The following is an 18,428-nucleotide window of genomic DNA, read 5'->3' as shown; positions in this document are numbered from 1 at the left end:
CTAAACCCAAATAAATCCGTTTTGCCCTGCATAAGCTTTATGCAGGGCAAACTCATAAATGGTTCACCCTCTATAACACTGATAGAGAGAGCTGCACAGTTGTTTGCTCCCCCAGGTATTAATACATACTCTGAGTAAATTACTAAATAAAAAGTGATTTTATTAAATACAGACAGTAGGATTTAAGTGGTTCCAAGTAGTAACAGACAGAACAAAGTAAGTCACCAAGCAAAATAAAATAAAATGCGCAAATCTATGTCTAATCAAATTGAATACAGATAATCTCACCCTCAGAGATGCTTCAGTAAGTTTTTTCTCAGGCTGGACACCTTCCAGGCCTGGGCACAATTCTTTCCCCTGGTACAGCTCTTGTTCCAGCTCAGGTGATAGCTAGGGGATTCTTCATGATGGCTCCTCAATATATGTTCCATTCTATATGCATCCGAAGAAGTGGGCTGTAGCCCACGAAAGCTTATGCTCTAATAAATTTGTTAGTCTCTAAGGTGCCACAAGTACTCCAATAATGCAAGTATGTGTTGGGAGGTGAGTGTGAAACTGTGTGTGTGTGAGACAGAGATACATACGGTGTGTGTGTGTGTGAGAGAGAGACACGTGCGTTGCCCCTTTAAGGATGCTGGCCCCATTTTAAGTACACTGGCCTTTTAAGTAGATCAACAGGTTGAAACACAGCAGCAGCTGCCAGCAAGCTCCTTCCTTCCTGAGCCCTGTCAAGCCCGCGCCCCCCCTGCTCTGTGGAGATGGGGGGGCAATGGGAGGGGCACCTGAAGTGCTACACCAGAAGTGGCAGCACTTGATCACCTGCTGGGTGGCTGCCCAGCCATGCAGCCTAAAGGGAGTTTAGGCCTACGGTGAATATCTTGCAATAAACTCATAGATTAAAATTAATTTTCTTGGAGTTCTCGTCCTACACAAACAACAAAAGTGTGTGGTGTCGTGGTGTCTCCAGAACTTTCTATTAGAGCTTTGCGGTATGTGATTTCCTAAACAAAATACTTTTTGACATTACTTTAATTTTGAGGATGCTTTGGGGATTGGTCCTGCTTTGAGCAGGGGCTTGGACTAGATGACCTCCTGAGGTCCCTTCCAACCCTGATATTCTATGATTGAGGTAATAACATCCTGGGCTAAACAAACTCCGAGGTCAATGACTTTGTAACTCATTAGTCCAGGAGAGAGGGTATAGATGCATAATTTTCCTAGCACTTGTAAAGTTTGTCGATTCTCTCTGTGCCAGCACAGACCCCCATTTGTGGTCCTGGGAGAGACTATAGTCCCTCTCCTATCTTTCTGTAGGACTCTGCATAGCCCTGGACCCCTTTCCCTGCTCCTGTTTTCTCTCTCTCCAGACGCTTGAGCCTTTCCGAGGAATTCCTTTAACAGTTCCACATTGGATGAGATTGTTAAAGTATAGTTTTTATTAAAAATATTAATAACAATACATTTTGAGAACTAGAAGGAAGAACTTTGCAGAAACGTTTTTCATTGCCTTCAAAGTAAGTGTGGCAACTTTCAGGCCAAATCAATTTTTGAATGCCAAAATTATAGGTGGGCTTGTAAGTAGGACTTTATATTGGAAATTGGTACAATTGGTACCTATAGAGAAAGGTTGTATACCCATAATGAATCAAATGTAGTGGGCAGAAAATGCCTGAATTCCAAACTTCTGTTTTTTGACTCAATATATTATTATTATTATTTATTATTATTTTTTATTATTATTATTTTTTTAAGGACTTTGGCTTGGAGTAGAATGGGACAATCCTCAAAGAGGAAAGCATAATGGCAGCCATGAAGGAGTACAGTATTTTAAATGCGGGTAAGTATCTTCTTAAGAAGATTACATATTTGACCAAGACACAAAGTGGGAAGAGGGAGAGAAATACTGACCATACCCAGGAACAATAGAAATGGTGAATATTAGCAAAATACTCAAAGTTCTGTCCCTCAGTATTTAGGGCTTGTTCCAAGGGTCATTGAAGTTGCATTAAATCCTAAAACCTAGATCCTACTTCTGGCTCCACTCATAGGCACCTTACACCCAGGTGGATCCAGTTGCAGATCTAATCCATAGACTAATATTGAGCTGCCTGCCTGGAGGTTCTCGTGCATCTAAAAGGTTTGACTTCTGGGCACTATTACAGGTGGCCTTTGGCCGCTCTGTGTTCTGGAAGGAGTAGAACAGCATTTAGGCCCTGTAGTATAGCGGGAAAATCATTGTGTTCTGCTGACTGTCTCCTTACGCAATTCTGTGGTGGTGTTTAGTCTTCATTTACTGCCTTGAATATGGCTAGAATTCAGATTTAAAATTATTCATGAATGCACTTTGTTAAGGGGGTATACTAAGTGTTACCTTACTACAGTTTCTTTCTCTTTGCTTTGGGGGGGGGAAGATGTTTGTTTGTCTGATGCATTTAATGGACCATATTGGCATGCATTTTTTTTTTTTTTTTAAATTGTAACAAAGCCTAGTGAGAGCAAGCATAATATCTTTTACTTCCACTCTGTAATACCGGTCTTTTATTCTTCCCTTCTTTAATTCTTGTCTGATGTTACTATTTTTGCCTGCCATTGTTAAAATTACCTTATTGTATTTAAAAATACGGTTAGTGTTTTGTAATTTTTGTGTGGTTAGAAAAAGAGGGAAAACTTGCAGATGTTTTACTCTTCTGTGCTCCCAAGAAAACCCTTCAGAAATACAAATTGTTATCCTTGTACAATTTCTCCAGTTTGGATCAAATAGGGAATACTTGCATCAGTGTAAGTGGTGTGGTGGGCTTTTTGTGTGTGTGTGTGGGTTTTTTTTGTATTTAATGTCTACATTGATGTAACATTAAGGTTATAAATAACACTCCCAAGTCAAGAATTGCAGAAGGCAAGGTTCTCATAGCAATGTTAAGTTGCTCAAATTGTGCATATGGAGTATTTTGGTACAGGTTACAGGGGTAAAAATTGTACTCTAAGTACATAACATATGATTAAGCACAAGTTAATATTTTTATGGGAACTTTAAATCTTGTGTTTCCTGATTTATGGGTCTCTGAAATTAAGATTAAAAATTCTGGTAGAAATTTTTAAAAGGAAAATTATTCTGACCTCTTGACATCATAATGCTCTTCTGTAATAAGAGTTCTGTGTAGAAGACCTCTTTTTATTATCATGGAAGTGACTAATGTTGGAAACGATGGGTTGTCACCACAAATTTTCCCTTCCCTTGTGCAAAGCCAGGATCTACCCATCACCAGTGTATTAAAGTCTTTGGAGATCTCCAGAGAAGAGATTCCCTTATGCTTTCTCACCTTCTTGCCTCCTAAGGTTCTCAATAATTGCTGCAGGGGAGTTTAACCTATTGTCAATACTAAAAAAATTTTAACCAAAATTTAATACTGTTAAAAAGAGTAACAAGCTTTTTTTTTTTTTTTTTAAACTAAATAATCAAATGTATTGCCATGAATATTTGGAGTGGAAAGGCCAGTTTTTTCTATTCAGAATTTCTTTATTTTTTGGTTTTTTTTCTGTGAATTTTTTAATTTTAGTCTTTTGTGTTTTACTATTGGAAATGACTGCTGTGGCCAAGTGACAAAATACAAGACAACTTAACTTAAATACTATCTATAGTTTTGCAGTGGAAACTTTGCTTATATTTGATGTACAGAGTAAACAGACTGCCATCCCCATAACAAATCTGAATGGCCATCTGCTCATGCTAGTTGATTTTAGAAATTGAAACTTCTTGGCATCTGCAGACGATGAATTTTTGACTTGTGTATGACGCATCCAGCTCAAATCAGTAGGAAAAGTTTGTAATCTCTCTCCCAATGCACAACCAATGAGAGAAGAACTTCATGGTAAGGATTTCCTTCACAAAAATGAGTGGAAAACTGGCAATGCCTACCTTACTCTTACTCTTGTAACAAGAGATATGTGATATTTGAGCCACTTGGTTCTCTTCCCTCCCCTCCCACCCCCACCCCAAGCACAATAGGTAGCTGTTCTCCAAGTACCTCCCAGATATCTGTTCTCAACTTGTAGGCTGCAGCCAGGCCTGGTGTGGGGGATATGATCATCCATCTTTCTTTGACTAGATGGGAAGAGTCTTGCCATTGTCTTCCGTTAGAATGGGGTTATGGTATGGAAAAGTCTGAATCACTATTTTAGGGTGTCCTATAGAAACAGCACTGCATGAGATAAAGCATATTTCTGTGTTTATTGAGAAAGAAACTGGATCTAGTTTACTCCCAGGTCACATGTGCCAAGAGAGCTGTTGGAATCAAATAGGAAACATCAAGGTGAAGGGTGATTGTTACAGTTGTATCTAGAATTCAGTAGCATTACAAGGCTCTCTAAAGAACTTGCTTCTCTGCTTCAGGAAACCTGGTGTTCTGAATTCTTAATGAGGGATAGCAGTTCAGCCTCTGCTTGAAGCTGCAGAAGAGTTTACCCATTATTTTGTTTAATGACTCAAATGAAAAATAAGCTAAGGTCCCCCTGAAGGATTCCAAAATAGCTATTGCTCACCCTTAGCAAAGAGGCGGAAATAGAAGGGATGGATTCTGTTTGCTAATGTAAATCACAGCTTTCAGCCTGTATCTTCTAAAATTCAGGACTTGTCTGGCATGGAAGCCCAAGAGGTTTCATTATCAGAAAATGAGGTGATAAAGCTAAGCTTATTCTTTAGAAGAGGAAAGGAAAAGGGGGAAAATTATACCGCTCTGAGGGATGGATACTCTTTTGCCCTATATCTAATAATAGTAACTAATAAAATTAGGCTTAATGAAGATAAGGCCATTCTTAATGGAAGAAAAAGAATTACATATTACTGAACTCCTGTTAGCAGAAGAATTCCAGTTGAGAGTCCCAGGACTGCCATACTTCTTAAATAATGTAATTAGTAATGGAAGTGGCCCAAATGCTTTGTATTCAGTTGAAGAAAAAAGTACGAGATCCTCCGTTTCCAAGGCATAATTAGCTACACTCTGCCTTAGGAGACATAATACAAGTATGTGCAGTGTATGTGTCTGTGTAAGGTGTCCAGCCTGAACAGGCAACTGACAAAGCAGTACATGCTCCAAAACGTCTCAAATGATTATGTAAAAATACCCAAAGATGATGCAGCTGTAATTTCTCTAATACCAGATATTGTGATTCGATGGAAAGGAAATCTTTGAGAGAATATGATAGAAGGCCAAAACTGTGCAAATTCTCCTATCAAATTGAAAATAATTTTGTGCATTATTTAAATCTGTTTAATACCTCTTTTCAGAACTGTGCTTTAATTAGTGTTTCTCTGGTAATAATTGGTCCATATTCTCCACTCATCAATGCAGAGTATTTAAATTGGAGGTGAGGCATTCACTTGTCTTCCTCAGAACCATTGTTTCTGTAACTTTGGGAAGATCTTTCTGGAGAATACTAGAGTGGATGATTGATCCTGGTAATCAGCCTGATTAACAAGTTGATCCAGGGTTGGGCGTATAAGAGAAGACGCCTCCATAAGAGAGGGTAGCTGCAGAGGCAGTGTGAGGTGTCCATGAAAGCCAGGAGCTAGGGAGAATGAGCTCTGAAAGATTGTGGATGACTGTGCTCTTTAGAAGTGGGGTAGGAGTTCCAGACACAACAAGAGAAAGGATTGAGGAGGTAGTGGGGAAGGAGGGTAATGCAGGGGATGATAGGAATGGTGGCACCAGGGAGGGTGTGGTGGGGATGGGTGTGGATGTGGAGAGAGTTAGGATGAAGCGGGGGCTAGGAGTGGGGCAAATGTCGGGTGATGAGGATGTGCATGTGGGACCTAGATTTGTGCTGACCGGCTGTAACGATGCTGGTTCTGGTGGGCCCCAACTGAGAGTGGCAATTCAGGACAAATTGCTCAAAGCAGGGCAGTTACAGCCCAAGGCTGGGGTTCCTTTACTAGTAAGGCAAACAAAACCAGCCAGACAGAGAGGACTTTGGTTTTACCCCACTGGCTAACCATAAGTCACACAAGCAATTCCCTTACACACTCCAGTTTCCCAGTATCACCACCAGTGCCACTCGTTATGGGGACAAATGGTTATGAAAACCAATACCCCTGTCAAGGCTGTATCCCCACTTTGAACTTTAGGGTTCAAATGTAGGGGCCTGCATGAAAACGTCTAAGCTTATCTACCAGCTTAGCTTTGGTCCGCTGCCACCATCACAAGAATTCCCTCCCTGGGAAGCCTTGAGAAACCTTTCACCAATTCCCTGGTGAACACAGATCCAAACCCCCTTGGATCTTAAAACAAGGAGAAATTAACCATCCCCCCTCCTTCCTCCCACCCTCCTTTCACCAACTCCTGGTGAATACAGATCCAAACCCCCTTGGATCTTAAAACAAGGAGAAATCAATCTGGTTCTTAGAAAAGGCTTTTAATTAAAGAAAAAGGTAAAAATCATCTCTGTAAAATCAGTATGGAGAATAAATTTACAGGGTAATCAAACTTAAAGAGCTCAGAGGACCCCCCTCTGTCTTAGGTTCAAAGTACAGCAAACAAAGATACACACTCTGGTAAAAAGGTACATTTACAAGTTGAGAAAACAAAGTAAATCTAAGACGCCTTGCTGTCTTTTTACTTACTAGTTTGAAATAGGAGAGACTTGTTTAGAAAGATGGGGAGAACCTGGATTGATGTCTGGTCCCTCTCAGTCCCAAGAGCGAACCACCCCTTAAAACAAAGAGCACACACAAAAGCCTTTTCCCCCCCCCAAGATTTGAAAGTATCTTGCCCCCTTATTGGTCCTTCGGGTCAGGTGTCAGCCAGGTTACCCGAGCCTCTTAACCCTTTACAGGTAAAAGGATTTGGAGTCTCTGTACACAGAGAGCTGTTACCCTTCCCTTTATAGTTATGACAACCCCAGTAAAAGAAAAAAGGTTCTCTCAATCCCAAAGGACCAAGCCCCAGACCCAGGTCAATATACAAATCAGATCTTACCCACAAATCACGCTGTCGCCAATCCTTTAGAATCTAAAGGTTTATTCATAAAAGGAAAAAGATATAGATGAGAGCTAGAACTGGTTAAATGGAATCAATTACATACAGTAATGGCAAAGTTTTTGGTTCAGGCTTGTAGCAGGGATAGAATAAACTGCAGGTTCAAATAAAGTCTCTGGAGTACATCCACAGCTGGGATGGGTCATTCAGTACTCTGTTTAAAGCTTCAGTTTGTTAGGGTTACCATTCGTCCGGATTCCCCCGGACATGTCCGGCTTTTAGAGTTAAAAATAGCGTCCGGGAGTAATTTGTAAATGTCCGGAACCTCCCCCCCTCCCCCCATGCAGAGCGCTTGCGGCTGACAGGGCAGCCGGCCGGATGGTGCCACTTACATGGGGCTCCGACAGCCAGAGAGAGCCCCTCCTCCGCTTCCCCCTCCTCTCCCCTGCAGCTGAGAGCACTCCCTACCTCCCTGCATTCGCAGATCACCAGCCGGCTGTTCTCACCGGCAGTCTGGAGCTCCTCCCCCTGCTCCTCCACCCCGGCATGCTGGTCTGAGCGGCAGGGTAAGGAGGCTAGGGGGTCGGAGAAGGGGCAGGGAGGTTCTGGAGGGGGGAGTCAAGAGACAGGGATGTGCTGGCCGCCCTTCCCGCAGCCCCCATTGGTCTGGAGCGGCGAACCGCGGCCAGTGGGAGCCATGATTGGCCAAACCTGCGGACGCGGCAGGTAAACAAACCGGCCCGGACCGCCAGGGGCTTTCCCTGAACAAGCGGCGCCCCGACTTTGAGAAGCACTGCCTTACACGACAACCGATGTACTATATTTGCAGCAAATATTGTACAACAGTGGTTGCAGGTTATGTCAATAATGTCACACCGGCAGAGAGGGGAAGAGGTGCAGGTGGAGCTAATGGGAACTGTAGAGTCATGAGGGTAGTGAGCAAGGGGATTTGGAGCCAGTAAGGAGGAAGGAAGGGTGAAAGGAGGAGGATGACAGATGCTCTGATACAGAAAAGGGGTGTGGTAGATGGACAGAATAAAAAAAAATTGTGCTACACACCAGTCTCGGAGCTCTAGGCAGGGTCCCATGCTGGTCCCAAAGCCATTTGTAATTTGTGTTGTGGTTTGCATGTGAGAGATGTGGTGATTAAGACAGTGAATGCAAAAGTGCTGTGATTTATTGCTTGAAGAAACTGTTTTGAATTATGTGATACATAATAGTGATTTTTTTTTTTGGGATGAGTGGAGAAGCTGAGCATTTAAATTGATCATATGTTTTCAAACTATCGGGTTTTGAGTGAGAGAGCTTAATATGATGTGAAAAACAATTGTAGGTAGTGATGAGGTTAGAATTATTAGGCTTTTATATTTTTATTTATAAAAGAACAGTGAAGTTAGCTAGTTAAGTAGGAGATTATGTATATTATGTGAAAGTATTTTCGATGCATCTTTTGTAACTACCATAATCTTCAATTCACTATTGTACGTTTTACAAAACCAGTTTAGAAGTAGTTTTTAAATAAATAAGAGACACCGTTATACAGATACTTTTCCAAGTACTGTCTTATCCTGTGGAGGTATTTGGAACATTTGTGAATAAATTGGGGGGAAACCTGCTGCCAGTACTAAATTTATCATTAGGACAGGTTTGTAATTTCCAACTGAAAAATTGGATGCATGATGCGCAAACGATTTCCCCTGCTCTTGGTAGCCCCATAATTTCTCATGATCATCATGTCAGTACGCACAACATGATTGCTAAAGCACCTGGTGTAGTTACATTGAGAAACAGTGTGTCTTGAATTTTGTAGAGGTTTTTTTGCTATGTTCTGATTGGCTGATTAATCCTTTCACCTTGACATGCTATTACGTTGATGACAGTCTTTGTTTACATAGCTGGTTACTCCCTCCCAGTTACCTCCCCACTAACAAATGCAAGTTTCCAGACTGCCTCCCAGCTGACATCCTAACTGCTCATTTACTTCCTGCTGTGTTCTCCACCTGTCTGCCAGCAGATCTTCCTTCCTTCCCATCTGCCCTGTGATACTTCTTCCACAGCTTGCCCTCTGCTGCTTCCTCCTAGCTGACCTGCTGCTCTATTCCTCTGCCAGCTGCTGCTGCTTACTTTTGCTGTGTGTCCTGTCTACCTCCATATTTACACACTGTGACGTTAGCAAACCAGCGCAGGTTAAAATTGGCAGCCAAGTAACCCATGTGTGACCCTTAAAGGCAAATTGAGAGGCATTGTAATTGTAATGAGGACAATTCACTTTTGCGTGGGCATCAAAAAATGCTTAAAGGGGATAATATGCTAGGCCCATTCATTTGTGTTGATAAGGAATCAAGGAAGATGCTGTGTGTATGCTTGTTTATCTATATCCTGTAATTCTAAATAACCTTAAGATCAAAGATGTATATAGTACTCCTGGAGGAATTCTGTGCCAATCCGCGCAGGCAGAATTCTTGTCCCTTGCAGATTTCTTTGCTTCCCCACAGAAAAAGGACAGGGAAGCAAAGGGACGCCACAAGAGTGGTGTCACGCCTCTCCCCAGCAGCATGGACATGACGTTTGGAGCAGCTGGTGGAGATTTAAATCACCGAGGGGCTGGGGAAGCCCCAGTGGCTCCTATCCTGTGCTGGGCTCAGCTGCTAGTTCTGGCTGGGCTGGGGGAGGGGGAGGACAGGACTTCCTCTTCCCCTGCAAGGAGTGGTTGGGGCCAGATCAGACCTGCCCCCCAGAAACCTCTCCCAGCTGCAGGAATGTCTGCACCCCTCCCCCACCACTTCCTGCCTCCATTGCGCCTCAGCCATGGGGGCGGGGTCACTGGGTGGGGAGTGGCTCCACTGTCTGCCCAACCCCTGTGCATCCGGACCCCCTATACCCAGAACCCCCCACCAAGTCCCCAACCTCTCACTCTCCCTGAATCCGGACACCAGCTGAGTCCCTCCGTCTGCATTGGACCTCCACCCCTGCACCCAGACCATCCCCTGCTGAGCCCCCCCACACCCAACCAGCACCTGGACCCCCCCTGCTGAGTTCCAACCACCTTTATCTGGACCCCCCTGCAGAGTCCCATTCCCCCTGCACCCGGAACCCCCCAACGAGTCCCTGTGCATCCAGATCCCCTCTGCACCCAGACCCACTACCGAGCTGCTCGCACCCAGATTTCCCCATACAGAACCTTCTCACCCCATACCTGGATCCCCCCACACTAAGCCCCTCCACACTTGGACCCTGGTGGCCTTAGCCTGCCTGCCTCACACCTGTATCAGGGGCCAGAGCTGGGCGTACGTGCGAGACTCTGCCCTCCTCGCTTGCTATCTTGGTGCGCCTGGCACAGGGGGCAGGTGTTTCTGGGGCAGGCCCAGCCCTTGCACTGTTACAGCCTCACTGCCAAGTCTGTGTCCCATTGTGGGTGGGGGAGGGGCGCTTGCAGGGTGATCTCCCACCTCCGTTCAGCTGGTGGCCTGTGCTCCCTGCCGCCATGCTGGAGCCTCAGCATTTATTTATTGACAAATAAAAATATGCAGAATTTTGCAGAATTTTTTTTTTTTTTTTTGATGCAGAATTCCTTCAGGAGAATAGTATATACTGCATGAATCTAATGAATATTACCTATATTGTCTTCAGCTTATCTATCCCTGCTATAATGAATAACCATCAATTGCCTTATGTTAATCAGTGTAGTTGGATTACCTGTGTATGCATAGGAAATAGAATGGTAATTTCAAAGGGTGAGTCTTGGGCTCAGCAAAGAGGAATCTTCAGAGGCATGCTGTGCTCAAGACACTTGGCAGCATGTTTCAGCTATGAAAGAAAAACCTCCGGTACTATCCTGTCATTTCTAGTCTGCTTAACTTTAACAGGGAAAGTTGATGGAGATCCCCAAGTAATTACTTGGGATGCCCCAAAAGATTCATGGAAAGACTCTACATTTAAGTTGTCACTTGGACTCCAATCTTTTGGATGAACCAGAGACTTATTATAAACTGGCAGGTTTAACATCACTGCTATCACGCGGATCTGCAAACTCTGAAATCAACTGTAATGTATATGATTTATTTTAACCTCGTAATAACACTCTTCCTTTTTTTATAAATAAACCTTTAGTTTTTTTAGTTTCCAAAGGACTGGCTACCAGTGTGGTTTTTGGCTAAGATCTGAAGTATATTTTCACCAGTGATGTGTGCCTGGTTCTTTGGAACTGAAAGAACCTAAATTGATTTTTGGTTTTAATAATCTTTTATCACAGAAGTCTGGTTTGTCTGGATGGTGCATAAGGAGCTAGAGGGCCTGAAAGGGACTGTCTGTAGCTTCATAATACTAGTATAGTATTTTGGAAGCACACATTTATTACTGGCTTGGTGGAATCTTATGAGAATATACCAACAGTTTGGGGTACGAGCCCTGTTTCCTGCCAGTCTGATGTGAGACTGGCTCTCTGAGCTGTATCCCATACTAGGCTGCGTGACACCCATTGTGACGGGTTGGATCACAGAAACCCCCTTGGGAGCTGCCACCTGATGTGCCAAGACTACCCCTGCTTCTGTTTTCCCTGCCAGCTCAGGACTCCAGCACCCTGTCTTGCTGAGCCAGACACTTCAGTCTGCTCCAACACAGACCCAGGGTCTGAATCACTTGTCCCGAAGCTGCAAGTTTACCCGAAAACAGCTCACAGAGGTGTGCTTGTCTTTAGCACTCAGATGCCCAACTCCCAATGGGGTCTAAACCCAGATAAATCCGTTTTACCCTGCATAAAGCTTATGCAGGGCAAACTCATTAATTGTTTGCCCTCTATAACACTGATAGAGAGATATGCACAGTTGTTTGCTCCCCCAGGTATTAATACATACTCTGAGTAAATTACTAAATAAAAAATGATTTTATTAAATACAGACAGTAGGATTTAAGTGGTTCCAAGTAGTAACAGACAGAACAAAGTAAGTCACAAGCAAAATAAAATAAAATGCACAAATCTATGCCTAATCAAACTGAATACAGATAATCTCACCCTCAGAGATGCTTCAGTAAGTTTTTTCTCAGGCTGGACACCTTCCAGGCCTGGGCACAATTCTTTCCCCTGGTACAGCTCTTGTTCCAGCTCAGGTGGTAGCTAGGGGATTCTTCATGATGGCTCCTCTCTCTCTCTCTCTTCTGTTCCACCCCTTTATATATCTTTTGCATAAGGCGGGAACCCTTTGTCCCTCTGGGTTTCCACTCCCCCTCACTGGAAAGCACCAGGTTAAAGATGGATTCCAGTTCAGGTGACATGATCACATGTTACTGCAAGACTTCATTACTCACTTGCCAGCACACACATATACAGGGAGACTCACAGGTAAACAGCCATCTGCAGACAATGGGAGTCATCAAGATTCCAAACCATCATTAATGGCCCACACTTTACATAATTACAATAGGCCCTCAGAGTTACATTTTATATTTCTAGTTTTAGATACAAGAGTGGTACATTTATACAAATCAGATGATCATACTCAGTAGATTATAAGCTTTGTAATGATACCTTACAAGAGACCTTTTGCATGAAGCATATCCCAGTTACGTTACATTCACTTATTACCGTATTTTCTCTAAAACTATCCCAGTTACATTATATTGACTTATTATCAAGTTTTTATAAAACCATATAGACTGCACAACGTCACACCCATTACTACCTATCCCTACATCCCAGTGGTCCCCAAACGTTTTACCTTGCATCCCCGCTTACCCCTGTCCATGCTGGGAGCAGGGGACATGGACAGGGGTAAGGGGGCTGGTGGCTGGGGTCAGGAGGGGAGCTGGGGGATGCTCCCTCCCTGCCCCCCTGGGAGGGCTTGCCCAGGCCCCAGCTGTGCCCCCCCCCAATGTTTCTCCATGCCCCTCAATTTTGGGGACACACACCTCACAATTGCCCATTGCCACCTTCTGTTCCCTGGATATACCTCTGGCTTGCACACACCTGCTGTCTTCCCTGCTCCTCCAGTATTTTCCTCCTCTCCTACCTTTCTGCTATGTTTTTTTTCCCATTCCCCCCAAAAGGTGTGTCTTTCTAGCCCTCTCCACATGATTCTGCTTCCCACAGCATTTTTCCCAGTTGCTCTCTGTTAATTCTTCCTTCTTCTGTCTGTGAACTTTCACTACCCAGCTCCCTTGCTACTCGCCGTCTGATTTTTTTCCCTTCACCCCTAAGTATTTTAGAAAATACAGGGATGAAGGGGTGAGCTGATCTCATACTAGGCTGCTGTGGTCATTTTTAGTTTGTTTTTAGAGGTGGTCTGTTTGTCTACTAATTGATTTAATATCAGGCCCCTTAATATAGCTTGAGGGGGGGGAAATGGGTTTTGCAGCATGCCTAGAAGGTTAACACAGCTGGCTTCTGATGGACAGAGTGAGGAAGGGGTGCAAGTTTCAAAACTGTGGGCCCCTCACAGAGAACACCCTGCCCACAGTCCTTCTCATTTATATTGAGAGGACTTCAGCTCAAATGTCTCTGCTGATCTCAAGCATAATAGTATGGCTCAGGGAGAGGGTAACCAGGTCCCAAACCATTTAAGACTTCATAGATTGAAACCCTCACATCGAATTCCATCTAGAAGCTTATTGGGAGTCAATGCAGATCTCAAAGCACTGGCCTCATATGCTCTCAAAATGCAACTCTGCTTTAATAAGTGCTTCATAGCATTTTGCATTAGCTTGAGCTTCTGTATGGTTCCAGGTCATAGCCTCTTACAGATCACATCACAGCAATGAAATCTCTCAGTAACAAAGGCATATTTAACTATAGCAAGTCCCTTATATTTTATTTTCATAAATTTCAGTAAAGATTTTATTGTTTTTGTTGAACAGTACACAGCTATCAAAATTAGCAAAAGTATATAACACAGACTTACTATAGACTTGGTTACGTAAAGTAACCAAATGGCTCCATACCTAAATTCTAGAACAGGGTAATGGAGCAGCAGAATTTGCCTATATCTAGAACACAGAAAATGCTTATCAAGGATTGGTATATTAGACAATTCTTGCTAAATAGATCTGCAAAATTAGTGATACTCATTTTTTTCCAGGGAGATGATTAATGGCTAACAAATCAGGAAAAATCTATTGTTTGTGATATTGGGCAGACAGTTTTATTTCTGAAGAAATATTCCTTATCCCATGGATATGTTTCTTAAATTTCCTCTAGAGTCTAGCTGTTTACAGCTCTCATTCATTATAATGTTTGCGCAGCTCACTTTTCTTCTTGTCCTGCATTGCACTAACTCTTCTCTCATAATACTAAACTTGAGCTACCTCTGGAAATGGTATACAGCACAATATACCACCCGTCAGCCAGTTGCATCCATCCAACCTTATCAGAGTCTCCAGGTTTTCCTAGCACCAGGGTTCAGAGAATCAAATTTGTACTTAAAATGTAGCAGAAAATGTGACAAAGGAATCTAGGTGCTCTTTTGTTGTGGGCATTTCTTTCTTTCAAAAAAGGAGTTCTCCCTTGGTAAATATAATCCTTCAAATCTTTCTTTATATATAATGGTTCTACATGAACATTACTTTTTTGAAAGCATAAAATTAATTCATATTCAGACTTTGATGTCATCGAATGAATCAGGGTTGCAATGGTTTGAACTGGCTAGGTTACAATGCTATGTACAGATAAACCAGATGTAAATGTACACATTTGTTAGTCACTATATACAGTTTTAAATTGTAAAGCAGTTTGAACATTGATTCATTCGTTTCAAATGTGACTTGTCTTTTATTTGTGCTATCTCATGGAATACTGTTAAATGAGAGATTTTTGTCTTTGGTGTTAGTACAAATATTCTCTAACTTAATAGTCAAAGTCCTGTGTACTCAGTGACAAGGTGGATCTAACGTGTGACAAGATCCTTTAATTTCGCTGGCATTCTGGTGCAGCAGACTAGAAATTCTGCAGCTATTTCAGATAAATTGAAAATTGAGGTTCTATTTAATTAAATAGGAAAATGAATAACCTAGTCAGTGCAGTAGTCTGTGTCTGTTTTGATAGTCTATTTAATTTCCCACTGTCCCCACTCTTTCAGATTTCAGTTTACTGCAGATTTTTGTTCTGAAAACATAACTGTAACATAGAAGTTGTCAGAGGGAAGCTGGAGGTTTTGTCAACTGATAGAGCGCAGTTGGTTAGGGCTTTTTGGCATCCAAGGAAGACTGGAAGGTGATGTAGGATTGTGGGATAAATACATTAGTATTTATATAATAAGAAAACAAAGAAAGAAGTGGGACTGCTAAACACGGAGGATGGAGTGGAGGTTAAGGATAATTTAGGCATGGCCCAATATCTAAACAAATACTTTGCCTCAGTCTTTAATGAGGCTAACGAGGAGTGTGACGGGTTGGATCACAGAAACCCCCTTGGGAACCGCCAACTGATGTGCCAAGACCACTTTTACCCCTATTTTTCCCTGCCAGCTCGGGACCCCAGCACCTTGTCTTGCTGAGCCAGACACGCCCGCCTGCTCCAACAAAGACCCAGGGTCTGAATTACTTGCCCCAAAGCTGCAGACTTAACTGAAAGCAGCTTACAGAAGTGTTCTTGTCTCTAACACTCAGATGCCCAACTCCCAATGGGGTCTAAACCCAAATAAATCCATTTTACTCTGTATAAAGCTTATACAGGGTAAACTCATGAATTGTTCACCTTCTATAACACTGATAGAGAGAGATGCACAGCTGTTTGCGCCCCCCCCCCCAGGTATTAATAAATACTCTGGGTTAATTAATAAGTAAAGAGTGATTTTATTAAATACAGAAAGTAGGATTTAAGTGGTTCCAAGTAGTAACAGACAGAACAAAGTGAATTACCAAGTAAAATAAAATAGAACACTCAAGTTTGTCTAAGAAACTGAATTCAAATAAAATCTCACCCAGTAAGCTTCCTTTTACAGACTAGTCTCTTTCTAGTCTGGTCCAGCAATCACTGACACCCCCTGTAGTTACTATCCTTTGTTCCAGTTCCTTTCAGGTATCCTTGGGGGTGGAGAGGCTCTCTCTTTAGCCAGCTGAAGACAAAATGGAGGGGTCTCCCGGGGGTTTAAATAGACTTTCTCTTGTGGGTGGAGACCTCCTCCTCACTCCTATGCAAAGTCTAGCTCCAAGATGAAGTTTTGGAGTCACATGGGCAAGTCACATGTCCATGTCTCAGAACTACAGGTAGCAGCCATGGTTCACATGCTACCTTGAATGTCCTCAAGTAGACTTCTTATGTGGATTGGATTCCAAGATCCATTGTTCCTTAAGTGCTTCTTAATTGGGCACTTAACTTTGCAAATTCCTTTCTAAAGAAGCTGACCAAATGCCTTACAAAGCTTACTTAGAAATCAAGCAAGTATACAACCAATATTCATAACTTCAAGTACAAAAAGGACATAGGTGTACAAATAGAATGAATAGATTCAGTAGACCATAACCTTTACAGAGATAAGTTACATGGCACATGTAGCATAAAACATACTCCAGTTATGTCATATTCCCATAAAGCATTATGGGATACATCGTCACAAGGAGCTTAGGGATAATGGTAGGATGACAAATGGGAATGAGGATATGGAGGTAGATATTACCACATCCGAGGTCGAAGCCAAACTCGAACAGCTTAATGGGACTAAATCGGGGGGCCAGATAATCTTCATCCAAGAATATTAAAGGAACTGGCACATGAAATTGCAAGCCCATTAGCAAGAATTTTTAATGAATCTGTAAACTCGGAGGTTGTACCGTATGACTGGAGAATTGCTAACACAGTTCCTATTTTTAAGAAAGGAAAAAAAAGTGATCCGGGTAACTACAGGCCTGTTAGTTTGACATCTGTAGTATGCAAGGTCTTGGAAAAAATTTTGAAGGAAAAAGTAGTTAAGGACATTGAGGTCAACAGTAATTGGGACAAAATACAACATGGTTTTACAAAAGGTAGATCGTGTCAAACCAACCTGACCTCCTTCTTTGAGAAGGTAACAGATTTTTTTAGACAAAGGAATTTACCTCGATTTCAATAAGGCATTTCATACTGTTCCACATGGTGAATTATTAGCTAAATTGGAAAAGATGGGGATCAATATGAAAATTGAAAGGTGAATAAAGAACTGGTTAAGGGGGAGGCTACAACAGGTCATACTGAAAGGTGACCTGTCAGATTGGAAGGAGGTTACTAGTGGAGTTCCTCGGGGATCGGTTTTGGGACCAATCTTATTTAATCTTTTTATTACTGACCTTGGCACAAAAAGTGGGAATGTGCTACTAAAGTTTGCGGATGACACGAAGCTAGGAGGTATTGCCAATACAGAGAGGGACCGGGATATCCTACAGGAAGATCTGGATGACCTTGTAAACTGGAGTAATAGTAATAGGATGAAATTTAACAGTGAAAAGTGCAAGGTAATGCATTTAGGGATTAATAACAAGAATTTTTGTTATAAACTGGGGACGCATCACTTGGAAGTAACGGAGGAGAAGGACCTTGGAGTATTGGTTGATCACAGGATGACTATGAGCCGCCAACGTGATATGGCTGTGAAAAAAGCTAATGGTCTTGAGATGCATCAGGCGAGGTATTTCCAGTAGAGATAAGGAGGTGTTAGTACCGTTATACAAGGCACTGGTGAGACCTCATCTGGAATAGTGTGTGCAGTTCTGGACTCCCATGTTTAAGAAGGATGAATTCAAACTGGAACAGGTACAGAGAAGGGCTACTAGGATGATCCGAGGAATGGAAAACCTGTCTTATGAAAGGACACTCAAAGAGCTTGGCTTGTTTAGCCTAACCAAAAGAAGGCTGAGGGGAGATACGATTGCCCTTTATAAATATATTAGAGGAATAAATACCAGGGAGGGGGAGGAATTATTTAAGCTCAGTACCAATATGGACACAAGAACAAATGGATATAAACTAACCATCAGGAAGTTTAGACTTGAAATTAGACGAAGGTTTCTAACCATCAGAGGAATGACGTTTTGGAATAGCTTTCCAAGGGGAGCAGTGTGGTCAAAAGACCTATCTGGCTTCAAGACTAAGCTTGATAAGTTTATGGAAGGGATGGTATGATGGGATAGCCTAATTTTGGCAATGAATTGGTCTTTGACTATTAGCAGTAAAAATGCCCAATGGTCTGTGATGGGACACTAGATGGTGGGATCTGAGTTACTACAGAGAATTCTTTCCTGGGTGTCTGGCTGGTGAGTCTTGCCCACATGCTCAGGGTTTAGCTGATCGCTATATTTGGGATCGGGAAGGAATTTTCCTCCAGGGTAGATTGGGAGAGGCCCTGGGGGTTTTTTGCCTTCCTCTGCAGCATGAGGCACGGATCACTTGCTGGAGGATTCTCTGCACCTTGAAGTCTTTAAACTATAAGTTGAGGACTTCAGTAGCTCAGACATAGATCAGGGGGAGGGGTTTGTTACAGGAGCGGGTGGGTGAGATTC

The 18,428-nt window shown here is 42.5% G+C and overlaps 1 protein-coding gene across 3 annotated transcripts in view; it reads left to right on the top strand.

The window, feature by feature from the left end:
- Positions 1–18,428, top strand: part of TBCE (tubulin folding cofactor E) — a 73,277-nt gene that overhangs the window by 13,596 nt on the left and 41,253 nt on the right. For all 3 annotated transcript variants that reach the window (XM_026649671.2, XM_026649670.1, XM_029911078.1), the window contains exon 3: positions 1,753–1,837. In XM_026649671.2, the coding sequence (XP_026505456.1) occupies positions 1,753–1,837 (85 nt within the window). The remainder of the gene's footprint in view (positions 1–1,752; positions 1,838–18,428) is intronic.

This window comes from Terrapene carolina, unplaced genomic scaffold (assembly GCF_002925995.2).
Source record: "Terrapene carolina triunguis isolate 2854851 unplaced genomic scaffold, T_m_triunguis-2.0 Scaffold85, whole genome shotgun sequence".
NCBI lineage: Eukaryota > Metazoa > Chordata > Testudines > Emydidae > Terrapene > Terrapene triunguis.
This window is presented reverse-complemented; position numbering and strand designations above follow the sequence as displayed.